At 41.9% G+C, this 16,230-nt stretch overlaps 2 protein-coding genes across 9 annotated transcripts in view; both read right to left on the minus strand.

Moving 5' to 3' along the window:
- Positions 1-63: 63 nt before the first annotated feature.
- Positions 64-6,680, minus strand: sdad1 (SDA1 domain containing 1). Its single transcript, XM_069170103.1, has 22 exons — positions 6,492-6,680; positions 6,290-6,394; positions 6,075-6,173; positions 5,800-5,910; positions 5,337-5,408; positions 5,164-5,264; positions 5,004-5,061; positions 4,841-4,915; positions 4,611-4,712; positions 4,451-4,520; positions 4,240-4,343; positions 3,174-3,231; positions 3,040-3,098; positions 2,884-2,960; positions 2,606-2,703; positions 2,427-2,503; positions 1,759-1,888; positions 1,569-1,660; positions 1,276-1,466; positions 1,018-1,102; positions 396-557; positions 64-288 (listed from the first exon to the last, which is right to left on the minus strand). The coding sequence occupies exons 1-22, from the start codon at positions 6,579-6,581 to the stop codon at positions 241-243; spliced, it is 2,064 nt and encodes a 687-aa protein (XP_069026204.1). The 5' UTR covers positions 6,582-6,680; the 3' UTR covers positions 64-240.
- A 1,580-nt stretch (positions 6,681-8,260) lies between these two features.
- Positions 8,261-16,230, minus strand: part of ptpn13 (protein tyrosine phosphatase non-receptor type 13) — a 41,410-nt gene continuing 33,440 nt past the window's right edge. For 6 of the 8 annotated variants that reach the window (XM_069170116.1, XM_069170148.1, XM_069170139.1 and 3 more), the window contains 24 exons: positions 15,971-16,064; positions 15,755-15,840; positions 15,487-15,655; positions 14,453-14,667; positions 14,242-14,340; positions 13,767-14,143; positions 13,524-13,683; positions 13,277-13,432; positions 12,882-13,053; positions 12,545-12,755; positions 12,314-12,399; positions 12,165-12,226; positions 11,758-11,913; positions 11,317-11,482; positions 11,063-11,152; positions 10,827-10,933; positions 10,678-10,733; positions 10,486-10,586; positions 10,098-10,246; positions 9,922-10,012; positions 9,456-9,793; positions 9,147-9,362; positions 9,000-9,062; positions 8,261-8,889 (listed from right to left, as the gene is read on the minus strand). In XM_069170116.1, the coding sequence (XP_069026217.1) occupies positions 8,812-8,889; positions 9,000-9,062; positions 9,147-9,362; positions 9,456-9,793; positions 9,922-10,012; positions 10,098-10,246; positions 10,486-10,586; positions 10,678-10,733; positions 10,827-10,933; positions 11,063-11,152; positions 11,317-11,482; positions 11,758-11,913; positions 12,165-12,226; positions 12,314-12,399; positions 12,545-12,755; positions 12,882-13,053; positions 13,277-13,432; positions 13,524-13,683; positions 13,767-14,143; positions 14,242-14,340; positions 14,453-14,667; positions 15,487-15,655; positions 15,755-15,840; positions 15,971-16,064 (3,498 nt within the window). In that variant the 3' untranslated portion in view covers positions 8,261-8,811. The remainder of the gene's footprint in view (positions 8,890-8,999; positions 9,063-9,146; positions 9,363-9,455; positions 9,794-9,921; positions 10,013-10,097; positions 10,247-10,485; positions 10,587-10,677; positions 10,734-10,826; positions 10,934-11,062; positions 11,153-11,316; positions 11,483-11,757; positions 11,914-12,164; positions 12,227-12,313; positions 12,400-12,544; positions 12,756-12,881; positions 13,054-13,276; positions 13,433-13,523; positions 13,684-13,766; positions 14,144-14,241; positions 14,341-14,452; positions 14,668-15,486; positions 15,656-15,754; positions 15,841-15,970; positions 16,065-16,230) is intronic. The other 2 variants (XM_069170163.1, XM_069170124.1) reach the window with 1 other exon arrangement.

Consider the following 16,230-nt stretch of genomic DNA (forward strand, 5'->3'; position numbering starts at 1 on the left):
CAGATTATACGTCATATTTTAAGAGGAACAACATTTAAAACTCAACTTCTGTTAAAACACTGGCACAATTATCAAAGATGGTTTATTTCAGAGCAGTGTAAATGTATGCAGTTCATCCGCGGAAACGATACAATAATATACCACAACTTTTACAGGCCACTTAAAGGATGCACAATATTATTTGACTCAGTCAAAGTTTCAGCTTGGTGACGGCCGTCTGACGGCAAACACGACGCTGTACTACTTGTACTGCTTCTTCCGTTTCAGGAGGGAGTCCCGTAGGGCGAGCTAGACGGCAAACACAAAATATTTACAGTTAAAATGCAAAAAAAAAATGGTTTAATCTTTACGGTTGATCAAATCAGTTTAGCCACAGACAAATAGATCTGAGTTACCTGTTTCTCTCTGAAGGAGCGTTTGCCTTTAGTTCTGACGCCCTGACTGTGTCTCATCATCATGAAGTTCTTGGTCTTCCTCTTCTCCCTGTTGCTGGTGCTGGCGTGAGGGTTCAGCTTCGACCGTTTCCTGACAAAGTCCTTCCGGTCGGTTCGTCCCGCCTAGAAAATCAAACACGTCATATAAGAGGTGAAATGATTAACCATCTTGTCAAATGGTTTAATGACACAAAATCTATCAACTGTTGAGGACTAAAAATGCAAAAAAAACCCAAAAAAAAATCTCTGGTTACAGCTTTTCAAATTTGGATATTTGCTTTTTTTAGACTACAATAACAGGAAAACTGATCTCTTACAAGTAATCTGATTATGTCAACAACAGCTGTAGGGAATAATTTTCATATATATAAATTATTTTGTTAACTAATACATGACATTTTATACACCAAACAAGAAAATATCAATTGACTAATAAAAGATGACAAATCAGGTAATTGTTATCCACATCCCTACACATCATTATTATTATTATCATTACGCAATATACAAACTGTTGCTGTTTACTTTGTGCTTTTCTCAAAACATGTTTTCATATCATCCCACAGTTAGCGTCACATTTTACCATTGCTGTTGCCAGTCGTGTTTCTTTGTCTGCTTTTGGTTTCTTATGCAGTTTCTCAATGTTTCTCAAGGTCAGCACCTCCGACCTGAGAGAGTTGAAAAAAAGAAACAGCAATGTGATTATTTATCATTATCAGCAAAGTCATGAACACAGAGCACACTCATATTTCAAGGAATAGCAAAGCTGTTTCACTAAAAAATATCGTGGAGACAAATTAATCTCTGCAATCGATGGAAATCTTTAGGGTTCAAATCTCACTTGTTTTCACTCTCATCGTCGCTGTCCACAATCTTCCTCTTCTGGCCTTTGCCCGGTGCAGCGTTGACCTCCTTGGCCATCTGGACCAGACGGATCTTCTTGAAGTCGTCTTGGGTGAGGAGCCTGCTGCCGCTCACCGCTGCCGCCTTGGCTTTTCTCTCCTCAACTGGAATACTTCGAAGCTTCTCCGCCTGACAAAAACGCACAAAGTTTCACGTTAAAACAAAGTAAATGACCACGTTTCAGTAATCTTATCAAGACATGCTTTTTTAAAAAAAATTTTTTATCCTCACCACTTCTCCTGTGTCTTCATCGGACGAGTGGTGAACGTCCACCCACTCCCCATCTTCATCCTCATCACCGATGCTGGCGCTCTCCCAGCCGTCTGTTGAACAGCATGAAACAGTCTTTTATTCATCATACGTTACCTCCACATACAGAGAGAGAGAGAGAGAGAGAGAGCAGGGTGAAACTGGAGCCGACCTTCGTCTTCCTCTCCCTCTTTCTTCTCCGCCTCCTCATCCAGGACTTCGGCTCCGGGGATGTAGTCTTTAGCCTCCAGCTCTCCGTACTCTTTAATCGTGGCCTCTGTTGACGCCTCTGTCGGTCTCCCCTGGACAACAAGCATCGCTTACAATTACACACATGTAACTTCGGCAATTCTCAGAATCGGAAAGAGTTTCTAAATATATTTAAAATGTTGCTTTTTTTTTTTCTTCTGTAAAGTACTTTGTAATTTTATTTGGAAAACTACAACATAAATAAAATGTCATGTTATTTTTTACTTTTGATTAAATCACACTTATCGGTATGACAATTAACTGACAACTAAAATGTCATGATCATGACAGCCCTAATATTCAAAATGCTCCCATGTTTTGATTATTCAAAACAGGGGGTCTCCAGTTTTTTTTTTTCCCCCTCTCAGAGCTACTTTGACAAAATAAAAGTGTAACATTTATTCACATAGCTGAGCTCCACCAAACCAGCTGAATAAGCTTCTTTTATGTGGACAATAACATGTTCATACTCATCACACACACATATGCTCAACGAGGAGCTCACAAGCTACCCGGTAGCTCACACATCACATAAAACATGCTGTCAAATCGGAGAGTGACTTTTCGTTTTGGAGTTCACAGTGAGCTCACCCTGTCCCTCTTGTGCAACATCTGTGGATTCAGATTCCTGAAAAGCTGGATCAGTCCTCTGGCCGACATCATCACATCTGAAATAAAGGTAAAGCACATTATGTCAAACACAAACACACACAGATGAATGATTCTATTCATATTATACAGTCTCCTATAAAAACAGGTCAATCACTCACTCTTGTCTTTGTGGTTCTTGTACTGGGCCAGGTCCTGCAGCAGGTCTTCATTGATGGAGAGCGGACAGCGAGCCGACACCTCCTTGATGGCATTAATACTGAGATACAAAAGAAAAAAAAAAGTCAAATTTACAGTAAAACGATAGCAACACTGAGAACAACAGCTACAAGACGATATGACTCTGTATGTCGGATTAAACATTCATCCCTTCATATTTTAATCCATAATCACTTTGGATCACAGCAAGCAGAAAGCCGACAGAGTGTCATCGACTCACCCGACAGTCATGACCTCGCCCGAGTTCCTGTCCGTCACAAAGTTGTTGGCGATGGTCATGATCACAGGTTCGATGATCTGCAGGAGTCAAGAGGATGAGCAGTGTTGCACGCTTACGTTAAATCTACTTCATTTACTGAATGAATCTGAAATGTACCTCGGGGGGGACGAGTTGGTGGGAAGCCTGAGCAGCACACAGGAGGATCTTTGTCACCTCTGAAAAAGACAGCAGGTCGTTAGAAATGTTTCACCTACGGAGGAGTCAACTTATGTCAGTGTGAGTTATTGTACCTCTCTGATGGGGCTGAAGAAACCTCTGGATGAAGGGATAAAAATTGAAGAGGAAGAGCTGCAGAAGGAAAGAAACACCGAATAAATACTCACTTTAAAATACTACATATGTATTACATGCTTTATTCACAGGATCACAGGCACAACAACATCTACTGTTTAAAACCAGAGTCAGGCTGCCGTTTCACTCATACTGTTTCATTTTAAAATACATAACTCACTGCAATAAGACTGTACAATAACTCACCTCTGGCAAAATCCATCACACAACAATAACACCGTTGTCTGTTTTTCTTGTTTGTTTAAATATATATATATATATATATATATAAAAAGTTGAACTATTGTTTAGTTAGTTTTAATTTAATTATTCTACTTTATTGTATATACTGTGCATTTTTATATTTAATATTTTTCACTGTGATTTTACTGCTTTCCTGAATCTATAAAAGCTGCTGTAGGGGGAAAAAATTTCCCCTTGGGGATTAATAAAGTAACTACCGACCTACCTACCGTCTGAACTATTCTGGTATTTTTAAACCCCAAAACCACAGACTTTTGAAAACGCTGCTGACCCGACTTAGGTTTGAAAACTCAAAGATATTCTGGAAGAGCAGAAACTCCTGCTTCCTCTCAGCCATGATTTGTCACACCACAGTTACTTCATCCTTTTCCGGAAGCAAACAAACAATCTGCCTTGACCACTGGTGGTTAATTCAACATGAAAAACAAAATAAAGGCGTTCCTTGCCTTGTTGTTTAGGCCAGCAGCTGTTGTGCTGTTAAATTCTGCATTTTATAAAGCTACTACTGAATAAATGTGCAGGTGGAAAGCTATCGTTCCAACATTTAGTGACAACTCTCATGTCAAGCGGTGTTTGTCAGCCCTTAAAGGAGTGCTGGTGTTGCACTGTAGTCACCAAAGACAGTTTATCACCAGTTTTGGGTGACGTGTCCAGTGCATGTGAAGAGTCGTGCGTTTTCAGGTGTGTCGGTACGGACAGATTATTTTTTAAATCGGGTTAAAATAAAAAAAATAAAAAATAAAAAAACGATGAGTCACCAACCTCATGGATTCCAACCAGTCGGGAAATCAGCTCCATCATCATGATCTTCACCTCGAAGCGCTCTTTAGAGTTTTCCAACTGCTTCAAGAGTTTCTCTGAGAAATCTGAGTAAAAAGAGATGTTTGATATTTACAGTTCTGTAAAACTGTAGCACAAATGACGTCGGACAAATTGTTTGTCGTGGTGCTGCAGAGCGGACGGACGACTCTACCTTGAGGATCGTGAATCAGGTGAATTGCAGAGAAATTAAACACTTCCACTTTCCTCTTTTTCTTGTGTTTCTAAGAAAATAAAAGAAGAAAGAGTTATAATGATGAACACAGATGTACTGTGACTGAACACCGCCTCTGTAAAAGTTACATCAGTGGTACCTTGAGGACTTTCATGGCCTTCTCCATCTTCTTCTTGTTTTTGGTGGTTTTCTTGCCGGTGGAGTATCGCACCATCAGGTCTCTCGTTGACGTTCCCTCGTTCTGAAAGATGAGACGGATTCTTTACAAAAACAGCAGATCTAAACCGCATGTGTACATGTTTTAAAATGAATTATTCCTCATCTTCAAAAGCACTCTCTTCTTTAAACAACACGATCTTTGGTACTCGCCTCTGATTCTGAATCGCTCCCATTTTTCTCATCTTCATCTTTGCCCAGGAAAAATTTAAGGCCCGCAACGACGACCTAAACAGGGAGAGTGACAGGTTAGAACGTATATATCGATTTTTCTGCATATTCAATCTAATATTGCTTTCCATCAAGAAACACGTACCTTTGTCACCTTGGAGAAGCACCCTGTTGTAATGACATTCACTGTCTTGGCATCGTTCCTGTGACAATAACAAAGACACCGTCAGATCAACATAGTGCCGATTAATAAGAATTTACTGTGAAATAGGAGCTCGACAAATCGTGTTCAAGATTCAACCCACCATATGTTCCTGTTGTAAAGCTCCACCATCACATCCAAAGAGATCTTTGCTGCTATCGGGTTGCTGTCTCTCAGCATGGTGTACATGAAGTTCTGTAACGTCTGGAACAAACACAGGCAGTGAAGTGGCGATCGCTATCAATTGGTACGTAAGCAACACGTGTTCGTACTTACTGTGTTGACTTTGTTGTTTTTGTGCTTCGCGTTGATGTTTTTGATGTCTGCCACAATGTGTGTGTAGAGTGTCTATCGGGGAGAGAGAGAGAAGCAAATGTTTACATGCGAAACTAGAGGAGAGAGCACGACGTGAGGAAAATCAACAAACGTCTGAACACTGAAATATAAACAACACCAGAAAAGAGAGTTCAATAATTGGGAGTTATGAGGGAATCACAAATGAGCAAAATCGTAATTGTAAAATAAGCAAACAAGCTGCACAAACTGACCCTCCAACCTAAACAGCATGTAGTCATATAATAACACACGAAAACACCTTTCAGTATTTTACCTTTCCTTGCAAAAACAAAACAAAGTACACTCCAAATCATATTATTTACAACTATATAACGATACAGATGTGGAGACAGAGGAATGCTACGTTTCCTTCCGCAGATGTTTGAGGGCCGAGCGCTCTCACCTTCCTGAGCAGCTTGTCGTGACATCGCAGCAGCTCGAAGAAGAGCTCCAGGAGGCCCGTCGGGTCGATCAGCTGTTTGTTCCTCAGGAGAATCAGCGCTTTGCAGAAGGTCTGACGAGGACAGAAGAAACACAGAAACATGTCCAGTCATTTGCGCAACTAAAGCAAGTACAAGCAGCCCTTACCACACTTTTGTTTGTTTGCCAGCCTTCCTTCACCAGGTGTTTGTATTGTTTTTACACGTGGTTGTATTGATGAGTGGCAGGTGCTCTCACCATCCGGAGGTCTGCCTCCAGGACTGAATGGAAACTCATCAACAGCTGGGACAGCTCCTGAGGAAACGTGGACAGCTGCTGCTTGTAGCAGTGACCGACCTGAGGAGGAGGAGGAGGAGGCGGCGGAGGAGGAGGAGGAGGAGGAGTTTTAGCTACACATCTAACCGAAGACACGTTTAACCTTAAAACACAAACCACATTGGACCAGCTGTTACCTGAGCGAGAAACATGACCAGGTCCGCCAGCTCCTTGTTGGGTTGGTCAGGCTGCAGCTTGAAGATCTGCACATTGGACTGGTAGTGACGGTGCTGCTGCTGAAACTGTTTAAAGCAGAACAACAAACAGCGTGTTGACGAGGGCCTTCAGTCAACAAACAACCGGCTAACAACTTTAGCAATCTGAGCTAACAACACCTACCTCGTCTACGTACGACTGCGGATCTCTTTTTATAAGATTCTGGAGTTGAGGCAGGTTGTTTGGTAGCTTGTTGTTTTGTCGTCCGGACATGGTTAGAGATTATTTTGTCAATATGTTGAGGAAAACAAAAACAAAAGCTCAAATGTACCTTTTTAAGAAGCAAGCGTGGCCAATGTGTACGCTGCCATTTAATTCCCAATGGGAAGTGCAGACGTCACGTCCGGTCACGTGGTCGTCATTTCCGCTTTAATTAAAGGGGACTTGCGTTTTATTTTCTGCTGTAGTTTAATGATCTAAACTTACGAACAATTGTCTGCGCTATGTGATTATAGACATAGACTGTATATAAAAATGAAATATATATTTTATACTTGTAGTTTTATTTTAGCATCATTGGTTCACGTTAGAATAGACAGATTTATCAAACTGTTTTAGTCAAAAATAATTTTTACTGATAAATTATGTTAAAAGAAATTAGTTATTAACACCATAGGATTGCACCTACTCTTAATTTGTAGACTTTTCATAAGCATTTGGAATTAAATGCTTGTGTTAAAAGTAAAATGAGAATAAATACATAGTATTGTAAACAAAAACAAAAACAAAAGTCTTTTGCACAATGAAAAAAAAAAGAGTCTCTTTTGGACTTTTTTTTTTTTAGTTTTGTATTGTTGTTGAACTTTGGTTTGGTATGAACTGTTTTGGCTTATTCGCTCTCCGTAAGCCTTGAACCACGTGTGATACCTGTGCGGGGCTCGAAGATACCTGTGCGGGGCTCGAACCCGTGTCCTCATGAGGCCGTTTTCCAGCTCGGCGTCGTAGACCGCTGGACTATCTTGGGCCCCTGAGGATGATCCCCGGCAGGAGAAACTGTTTAACGGAGTTCACTCAGAGCTTCCAGCGACTCAACCGACCATCTGGTTAACTCAACAGGTAAAAGATTATACTTCACCGAGGTTTTTATTAAAGGTTTAAATTCCACCTCGGCCTGTTGATGGTGATTCAACTTTCAGTGAAGTTGTAACGTTTGGAGATTTTGAAAAAGTTTTGCATACACTACACATTACAGGAAGATATTTAATATCACTGCAGACCCCCTTTGAAAACACGTATATCTACTATCCAAAGAATGTCTGCAGCAATTTTGGTCGCATTTGGATGAATATTTGTGGACGGTGGAGTTTATAGGTTGCAGTGAGTCAAAGATTTGTTCCAATGCTGTCCAATTCCAAGGAAGGGTGGCACAGTACTACTGACTTTTAGCTGGAAGGTTGCGGGTTCAAATTGTAATATATAACAGTGCTTTCAGAATTGTTTTACAAATAAAAGAAATAATGAATATTTGCACCACCTGGTGGTAAAACAGGTGTAAGACAAGTCATCTCTGCTGGCTGCAGTTCTTCCTGCTTGACCTGCTACAATGTTTGCAGTCAATATTGTTGGATTAGGTCGTTTAGGGGTGTTTATTAATTCAGGGCACCACAGATTCAACATTATCAGCATCGTCACTGATTCGCTGAGCAGTAACTTGTATGCGGTCACTTTCTAGTCATCTGCAGCTCAACCAGAGGATGAGCTGTAGATTTTCTGCCTCACAGTTCACTTGTTTTATTAGTCGGCAAACTGTGAAGAGTCGTGTTCAGTTAATGTTTCTGTAACTGAAGCTTTGAATGTGATGCAACTGTTTTACACGGCAGATAAATATCCAGAATGCTAAAACGCACAAAAATGACAAAAGACAAGAAAAATAAGTGATTCTTTTTTTTTTTTTGTAAATGAAACTTTCCTTTACACATTTAAAATGTATCCAGTTTAATTTTCAGGAGATGAATATGTACACTTTTAATTTCATCATTTAACTCAGGCAGTGAGCAGTAACTGTATAATAGATTTACATAGCAAATACTGACATAGTATTCTGTCAAGGCATGTTCCAGCATCAAAATAGGCTTCAAAAGACACAATATTGTTCCACATAAAATATGAAATCACTGATCATTTCATAATCATTTTAGAATATCCAAGAATCTGAAAAAAACCAAAAAACCATTAGTGTTCTCTTGTAGGTGACAATAAGAAATACAATCAGCAGTTCTCTTAAATGCATTGAAAGGGGGTAGCAGCCAGAGAGAGAACTCAAAAAGCAAACATAAAAATATAGACTTCTTTAAAGGATTTACTCTCAAGGAACCGAATATTTTAAGGCATTAAAAAAAACAAAGACGTAGTGTATTTTGGCAATTTCTGCCTGTGTCAACTCTCATTTAGCTCTCGTGAAAGAGTCAGCCAGCTTCTACATGACAGCGATATGTGGTCTCTACTATCCTGAGATGTTTTCCTCTGCTTGAAGGCATCTGAGGACATAAAGGATCACTTGATAGCAGAAAATATACTGGTCCTGAAAAAGAAACAAAAAAAAAACAAACAGAAGGAGGGAAATATGTGAGAAAACATGGAAAATACTTAAATTGAGCAACTTAACACTAAAAGTAAACATTTAAAAGTCACCTCTGTCTGGACCATTCCCTGTCTCTGAAGTCTCATATTCCTTACGACATCTGAAATATCAAACTACAGACAAAATGTTTTATTCAACTGCAGTCAAAATGTGACAAAAGACAATAAGAACAGAAGCTTCCTTATGAAGATATTTACGTCAGCATCTTTACTGATGAGCCCCAGAACCACGTCGACACAGATGAGGGTCCCCGAACGCCCGATGCCTGCGCTGCAGTGTGTGATGATGGGCCCCGATCGATGAACGTGCCTCATGTAAGAAATGAAGGTGAGCAGCTGGTCGGGTTGGGACGGCGTCCCGTGGTCGGGCCACCCGGTGTAGTTTAGATGAGTTACAAGCTGGATTTCATTTGTCTGGACGCAGGGGAACTCTTATGTTAATGTGCTCATTTTAAGGGTCTTAAAAGCTTAAATAATCATAAGAACATTCACGTAAAAATGATTCACCTGGATATCTTTGACCTCGATGTGTCGGATGACAAAGTTGTCCAGATACTGGTCTTCGATCAGCGTGATCTGTAACCTGTCGTCCACCATCTCCGCCGTCCTCGGTGTGTCCGGCCAGTACCGCTGACATTTCACTTTGCCCCCCTCCACCTCCTGCGTCATCATAGCGATCACGTTGGACTTCTGCTCCCACACCATTTGCCAAAAGTCCCCCAGAGTGGTGGGTAAAGGTCCCTGGCAGGCGATGTACATGAAGTCCTCGTCAGTCACTGGCATCTTAATGAAGTTGGCGTTGATGTAGCCTCCGTCTTTGCCGAGAACAACTCGAGTCGTGTCGACTAGAACACAAAAGAGCAGAAAAAAAACCAAATCAAATTATATCCAATATTTTTGTCTCCAAGCCGCCAATGCTCCCGTCATGAAATGTTTTGCGGATAGAGGACAATATATCTGTTGATTTTCTTACATGGAACAATATTCTTGTAGCGGTTCTTCTTCTTGTTCTCCTTCGTCTGACCGATTAAACAATCGTCCAGCGGCTGGAGATTCTGAAGATTCTGCCACAAGGAATAAAACAGACGTTCGTGAAAATCTAAATTAACTGCACTTCACTTACAGGCGTTAAAATTCAAAGACTCTTACTTCAAACTCCTGCAGTGGGACTTTCTGCTCCAGAAGCCCCCTCATCATGCGAACCACGCTGTCGAGCTTCGGTCCTGTGTACTGGCCGTCGGGGACGACTTTGACGAGGGGCAAAGACGTCAGCTCGTCCTCGGTGATGATTGGACCGTCTGTGTGAAGACAAAATGAGGGAACAAAACAGTTTGAGCAGAAATGTAATAGCTCAAACGCCTGTGGTTTGTAGATTATGAGAAATATCACAAATAAAAAAACATGCTGAATATATTTTCCCCACCCAGCCCTATACATTTTGACACATTTAAGGAAAGTTTGGCCTGGCCAGTATATATTATGTAAGATTTAACATTTCTAAATTTGAAATTGAAAGTTGAGAGAAAGTTCATCTCACCATCTCTTGATTTGGAGTTCATGTTTTCAATGGGCAGCTCATCACTTCCCCATGTGATTTCATCTTCGTCCAGCGGCCCGGCACTCATTTGCAGATAGCTGCTGATTCCACAGACACAGAGAACAGATGTTAATATGTACTACACCTAGTTTTAATTGTAATAAGCGTATATCCAAAAATGCTAAATTGTACTTTTCATTCAGTGGATCGTCAACACTCTCCTCGTGCCATGTCACTTTCCGGGAACTCTAAATTAAGAAAACAATATGAGGTTAAGTCAAACAAAACAAACCCATCAAATATAAGCAGCATGTTGATTGAATGTTTTATCAGATTTGTACCTCAGGAGAGTCTTCAGGTAAAGAAGAGCCATCACAGTCGGTGTCCTCTGAAAGCTCTGCGCTCTGCTCCGTCTCTTTCTTATGCTTGAGTGGACCATCTTCATAGTCTGTGAAACATGGGAGGGAAGACAAGTTTATGAACTTCTTATTTACAAATTGTTTTATTTTGTTGGTAAATTCAACACTGTTCAGCTGAGATTTTCAGTCCGTTCTAGTGTATGCATGTTGCACTGTACCTGTCGGCGGTATGGGAGGGAGGCTGCCAGATTTCAGCTCATCATGTGGAATACACAGCTTCGTCTTCACTCCACTGTCCTCACTCAGATCTGAAAGCAACACGGAGGATAGGGAAGGTGGAAGAGGGAAGAGGTTTACTCTAACAGAACAGTCACAATCTCATTTTTGATTGAGTTTGATCTTCCTCAAAAAAGAAAACGCAACATTTCAAAAACTCCTAGAAAAATGCTGCGTTCAGGGTCTCTGCTTGTACCCGTGTTTCCGTTGCACTTGTCAGAGTTGATGGGCAGGTAGGCCAGGTATGTGTTTGGGTTCTGGCCTGGTGGTCTCGATACGATGAGATGTACCAGGCCTTTAGCTTTACGGATGGTGGTGACAGCTTTGGTGTGCGACACACCTGTCATTAGTTCTTCATTCACCTACGAGGTAAACAAATTCAGTTGGGATTAAAACCATTATGGCAGGGCTGCGTGTTGTCACAGAACATTCAGAGAAACATAGTTTCAGAGTGATTCAGAGCATTCAGATCATGTCGATGTAAAAACAGGTTGGCAGATGAAATATTCTGTAATATTTGTCATTTTATTTGTATTAAATTCAGAGTGTGTGCAAGAGTAAATTACCAATGTTTCAAATATTGTTTAACAAGATTTTAACCGTAAATTCTGAACACCAAAAGACAGTCAGTACTCACTTTAAGCAGTCTATCTCCTACTTGCAGCTTTCCCGAGGACTCTGCTATTCCTCCCGGCGTGATGGACTTAACAAAGATCCCCCTCTCTCCTCCAATGACGGAGAAACCCAGTCCTCCCAACGGTAGCTTCTCCAGATCCACCTTTGTGATCTCCTCCTGCATTTTCAGCAAACAAATACTCACCGTTAATTTGTGATTCAGCGCTTTAGTAGACAACTGTTTGGTTGCAAAGGAGCTACTAAAAAGCCTTTGCATCAGCAGTAAAAGCAAATCACTGCTCGACATATTTGTCATTTAACATCAACATTTTATTTGTCATTTGCTTGGACCCAACGGGAGAGGAAAGTTTCATTTTAACAGAATATAAAACAATAAAAAATTAGGTAAAACTAAATTAGTTAACTCACCTCTATAGGGCAGAGGGCTGCGATACCCTCTGTATCTCCTGAATTTTCTCCTTTAGGGAAACCTTTAACAGAAAAAAAATGTTGCATTTATATATTAAATATAACAATTATAAAACACAATTAAAATACCTTTAAGATGTAACGTGTACCATTTATGCTGGATGAAACCTCGGGGCCGATGTTGTTGTTGAGAAAAGAGACACTTTTCTGCTTGGGAGAAACAGGCTTTCCATCCCTGTGAGACAAAGAAAACAAAATTTAAACAAATGTGTTCAAACTATGTCTTGAATTTCCTCTAATGCCATTGAGTGGAAAAGCACAGTCAGCACAAATATGTTCCACGCAGGCTCCACATGTCCTCCTTTGTGAGTGCAGACTACCTGGTGGCTTTGAGCGTGAGGTCATCGAGGGAGAGCTCTAACAGCCTCGTGCTCTCGCTGAGAGTTAGGTCCTGAGTGGGAGCACCATTGATGTAGTGGATCAGGTCGAGGGTTCTCAGGCTTTCATCCTCAGAGGCCAATGAACCCGGCAGGATGTCTTTCACATATAAAACCCCATAGGCACTGTCGCTCCCACCATCTAAGACCAAACCTGAGGACAGAACAAGAAGTAAAGCAATTTAGATTTGACTTGGAGAACTAATCAAACACTGGACATCAGCGCCTCAATTTCACCCTTCAGGGATCTTTTATTTATTTATTAAGGACAGTTTTTTACCCAGTGGTTCTTGGTTGCTCTTGAACCAAATGTCAGGCAGTAAATGGGCATCTATGGGGGGTTTGGGAGCCTCCAGGACCCTCCCCACCATCAGGTCAACCACCCGAGGAGCGGCACGCACAAGATTGACCACCTCTGTGTGGCCCATATTACTCACGTCTGTGTTGTTAACCTGTAGATATAAAATAAAGGATTTAAAGGAACAGTTTAACATTTTTGGAATAACAAAGTAACAGAGTCGAGCCATTTCCAGTCCTCGTACTCAGCAAAGCAGAGATAATTGGGTTCAAGCTCCATAATTAATGCAAAAACATGACAGTGGCATTGATCTTCAAACAATCACTTCTTGGGTCAAATAAAAGCACCGACAATGGAGGCATCAGATGAATTCGTACCATGATCATTCGGTCCCCGGGCCTGAGCCTTCCATCTCCTTTGGCTGGATCCTGGACGATGTCATGGATGTAACACCCATGATCATTACCTTTGGTGAGGGTGAAGCCGAGGCTGCCTTTTTCAGACTTCACCAAGGAGACCTTTAGCTCGACTTCCTAACAACAAAGAACCACCACAGTTACAGGAATTACATACGGCTGAAAAATCTTTAGATTACGAACTTCGTCTCCCTTCCTCCGTCCTTACCGGGACAAATTCCTCCATGTCCTGGCCGTTACCAGACACAGTGAGGTTTAAGGGCAGAGGCAGTGGAGGAGGCAGGGGATCAGGGCTCGGGGCAGAGGGGGAGGACAGCATCAGCACAGAGGGTGACTCCAGGTCAGCTGTCACAGGAGATGAAGGGCACCTATCCAAACATCCATAATGTTTGTTAAAAAACACGAATGATAGTGACAATATGATCCATTTTTTCACCATCAGATCCGGTACCTGTTGCTGCAGTTTGATTTGGTCATTGACGGGTTGGGGGAGTAGAAAGCTGAGTGGACAGTGTCGTCCAGCTGACCGGTGCTGTCGTACCGTCCCAGTCCCAGGCTGCTGCTCGGGGTCTGGTAAACACTGCGGTCCCAGGATTGCCTGCTGTTCTCCAGAGCGGTCGGGCTGAAGGCTTCCTCCACCTCCTCGTCTCCGTCGGTGCTGTCGCTGTAGCTGTTGTGTCGGCCGGGGCTTTTGAGCTGCAGCCTCTCCAGGGCCTCCTCCACAGTGCTCTGTTTGCTGCTGCTCTGTGTACCTGGAAGAGAGGCCATCTTGTTCACGTTGGGCTCTGCCGAAGTCACCGGCTCCTTCCTGGGTGATGGCATGGGTGTCTGGGAAGAAAGAAATTAGGTTTAATGTAAAGTTTTCAATAATCACTTGAATGTCACAAACAAATAAAGGACATAGAAATTAGGATTCACTGACTCACCAAAGCTGAAGTGTCCATCTCAGGAAGAACGCCGTGTTCAGGTCTACAGAGGAGCAACGTCACCTCCTGCCCTGTTCCTCGCAAGGCTGATATGACCTCCTGATGTGCACACAAAAGGTACCAGACACACAATTCAAAAGAAGAATTGTAGCATCCAACAACTTTCAATCATATCACACTGTGACACAGAAACATGTGATATGCTACATACATGTTGAGAGAGTCCTTTGAGGGGGGTTTGATTGACCCGCATGATGACATCACCCACGTTGATCCGACCGCTTTCTGCAGCTGGCTGGCCAGGAAATAGTTTTTTCACCCTCACCATGCTGGAGCCAGCAGGTTCGTCAGGGATGTGCTCCTCTCGACTAAAACTGAAGCCCAGACCTGACGTGTTCTTCAGCAGGCACACCTCAAACACATTATCTGTAGGGACCAAGACATTTGTAATGATTGGCAGTATGTTACAGGATGTGAAGTGCATGTAGACAACCTGCCCCGGATGTACTCTGTTTCTCAGCCAACAGCCAAACCGTGACTCTGAACATAGTGTAGAGAATGGATGGACGGTCAAATAAATGGAATAAATCTAAGATGAAATACATGTCCATGATGGATTTAATATCACAATATTAAAATGTAATCCTATGTACTTTGTCAGAAAGCCAGATTTTGGTGTCAGAAGAGGGAACATAAAATGAAATCCTCAATGTGGGATCCTCAAAACTTCCCCAGACTGTGAATATCATTTTTTTTATACAAACAAGTGTAAGCACCATCTCACAGAGTAAAATACGAATTCAGAACTAAGTAGATGCGGTGGCTATTAATCTGCAAGCAATTTAAACGGGTCCAGTTCGAGGACTTCACTACACATCGTACTGCGCTACAAATAGGCAACAGTGTGCAGCTGATGGGTTGTGCACACATGCTCGTTTTCTCCCAAATGAGATTACTGACAGCAGGTTACTTTGTTCCAAACAAAAAAAGAAAGGCTCTTAGTGTAACATTGTTGAAGAATATATGACCTAAATAATCAGTGTGATGGTGAGTGTTTGATTATCAACAGCGCGGATGGTCTCAGGGTTTGAGAAAATAACTATTTGACGAGCAGAATAAAAACACACCGAGCTGAAATAAATATGTGAACAGCCAACTGACAAGACTCAAGGACGTATTAGAGTGTATTAAATATAACCACGCTGCTAAACAATCCTCATCAGTATGCTCCTGTCGTCTCCTCACCTCGTGTGACAAAGCTGTACTCTGTTTTTTCTTTGACCTCGAGTGTGTGCTCTTTGTTCTTGGTCTGGACTCGGTTGCTTCCTGCATACGGCAGAGAGCCCTGAGGCGTGAGGGGAGCGTGGACGCTGTCTGCAGGCGGATGACCCTTCTCCAGCAACAAGTGCACTGTCTGAGGCACACAGGAAATGATTTGCTTTTGATGTTCAGAGGCCTGCCGGGTAGCAACTAAACAGTCTGTAGGGCGCTGATAGTAGAAGTCATCCCTCACCTGCCCCGTGTCCCTGAGAGCTTCGACAGCCTGCTGATGGGTGGCTCCCTCCAGACTCTTTCCATTAACGGCGACCACACGATCACCTGATCAAAGACAGACACAGAATAGTCACGCTTAAGAATCAGTCTGACCTTGTTTAGTCTATAATTTAAGTATATATTTTGGTCTTTCTAATTTACATAATGTTTCTACCACCAGTATTTAGTCACTTACCTTTCTGTATCCGCCCATCAAGCTCAGCAGCACCTTTTGGTATAATGGCTTTGACGTAGATGCCTCCATGGCGGACAGTTGTGTTGACTCCACCCTAAGAGATGAACACAACTCTCAGTCTCATCAGCCAACAAGAAAATAGTAATTGTGTATTTTCGTTGGGGGTCGATGACAGGTGTGGAGTTTTTTTTGTTGTTGTTTATTTCAAGAGAACCTGCTAAATGATAAATGCTTTGTATTTACTTTGGCAAATATAGTTT

This window comes from Embiotoca jacksoni, unplaced genomic scaffold (genome assembly GCF_022577435.1).
Source record: "Embiotoca jacksoni isolate LCO1_2020_lvr unplaced genomic scaffold, fEmbJac1.0.p SCAF_10, whole genome shotgun sequence".
In the NCBI taxonomy this organism is placed as follows: domain Eukaryota; kingdom Metazoa; phylum Chordata; class Actinopteri; family Embiotocidae; genus Embiotoca; species Embiotoca jacksoni.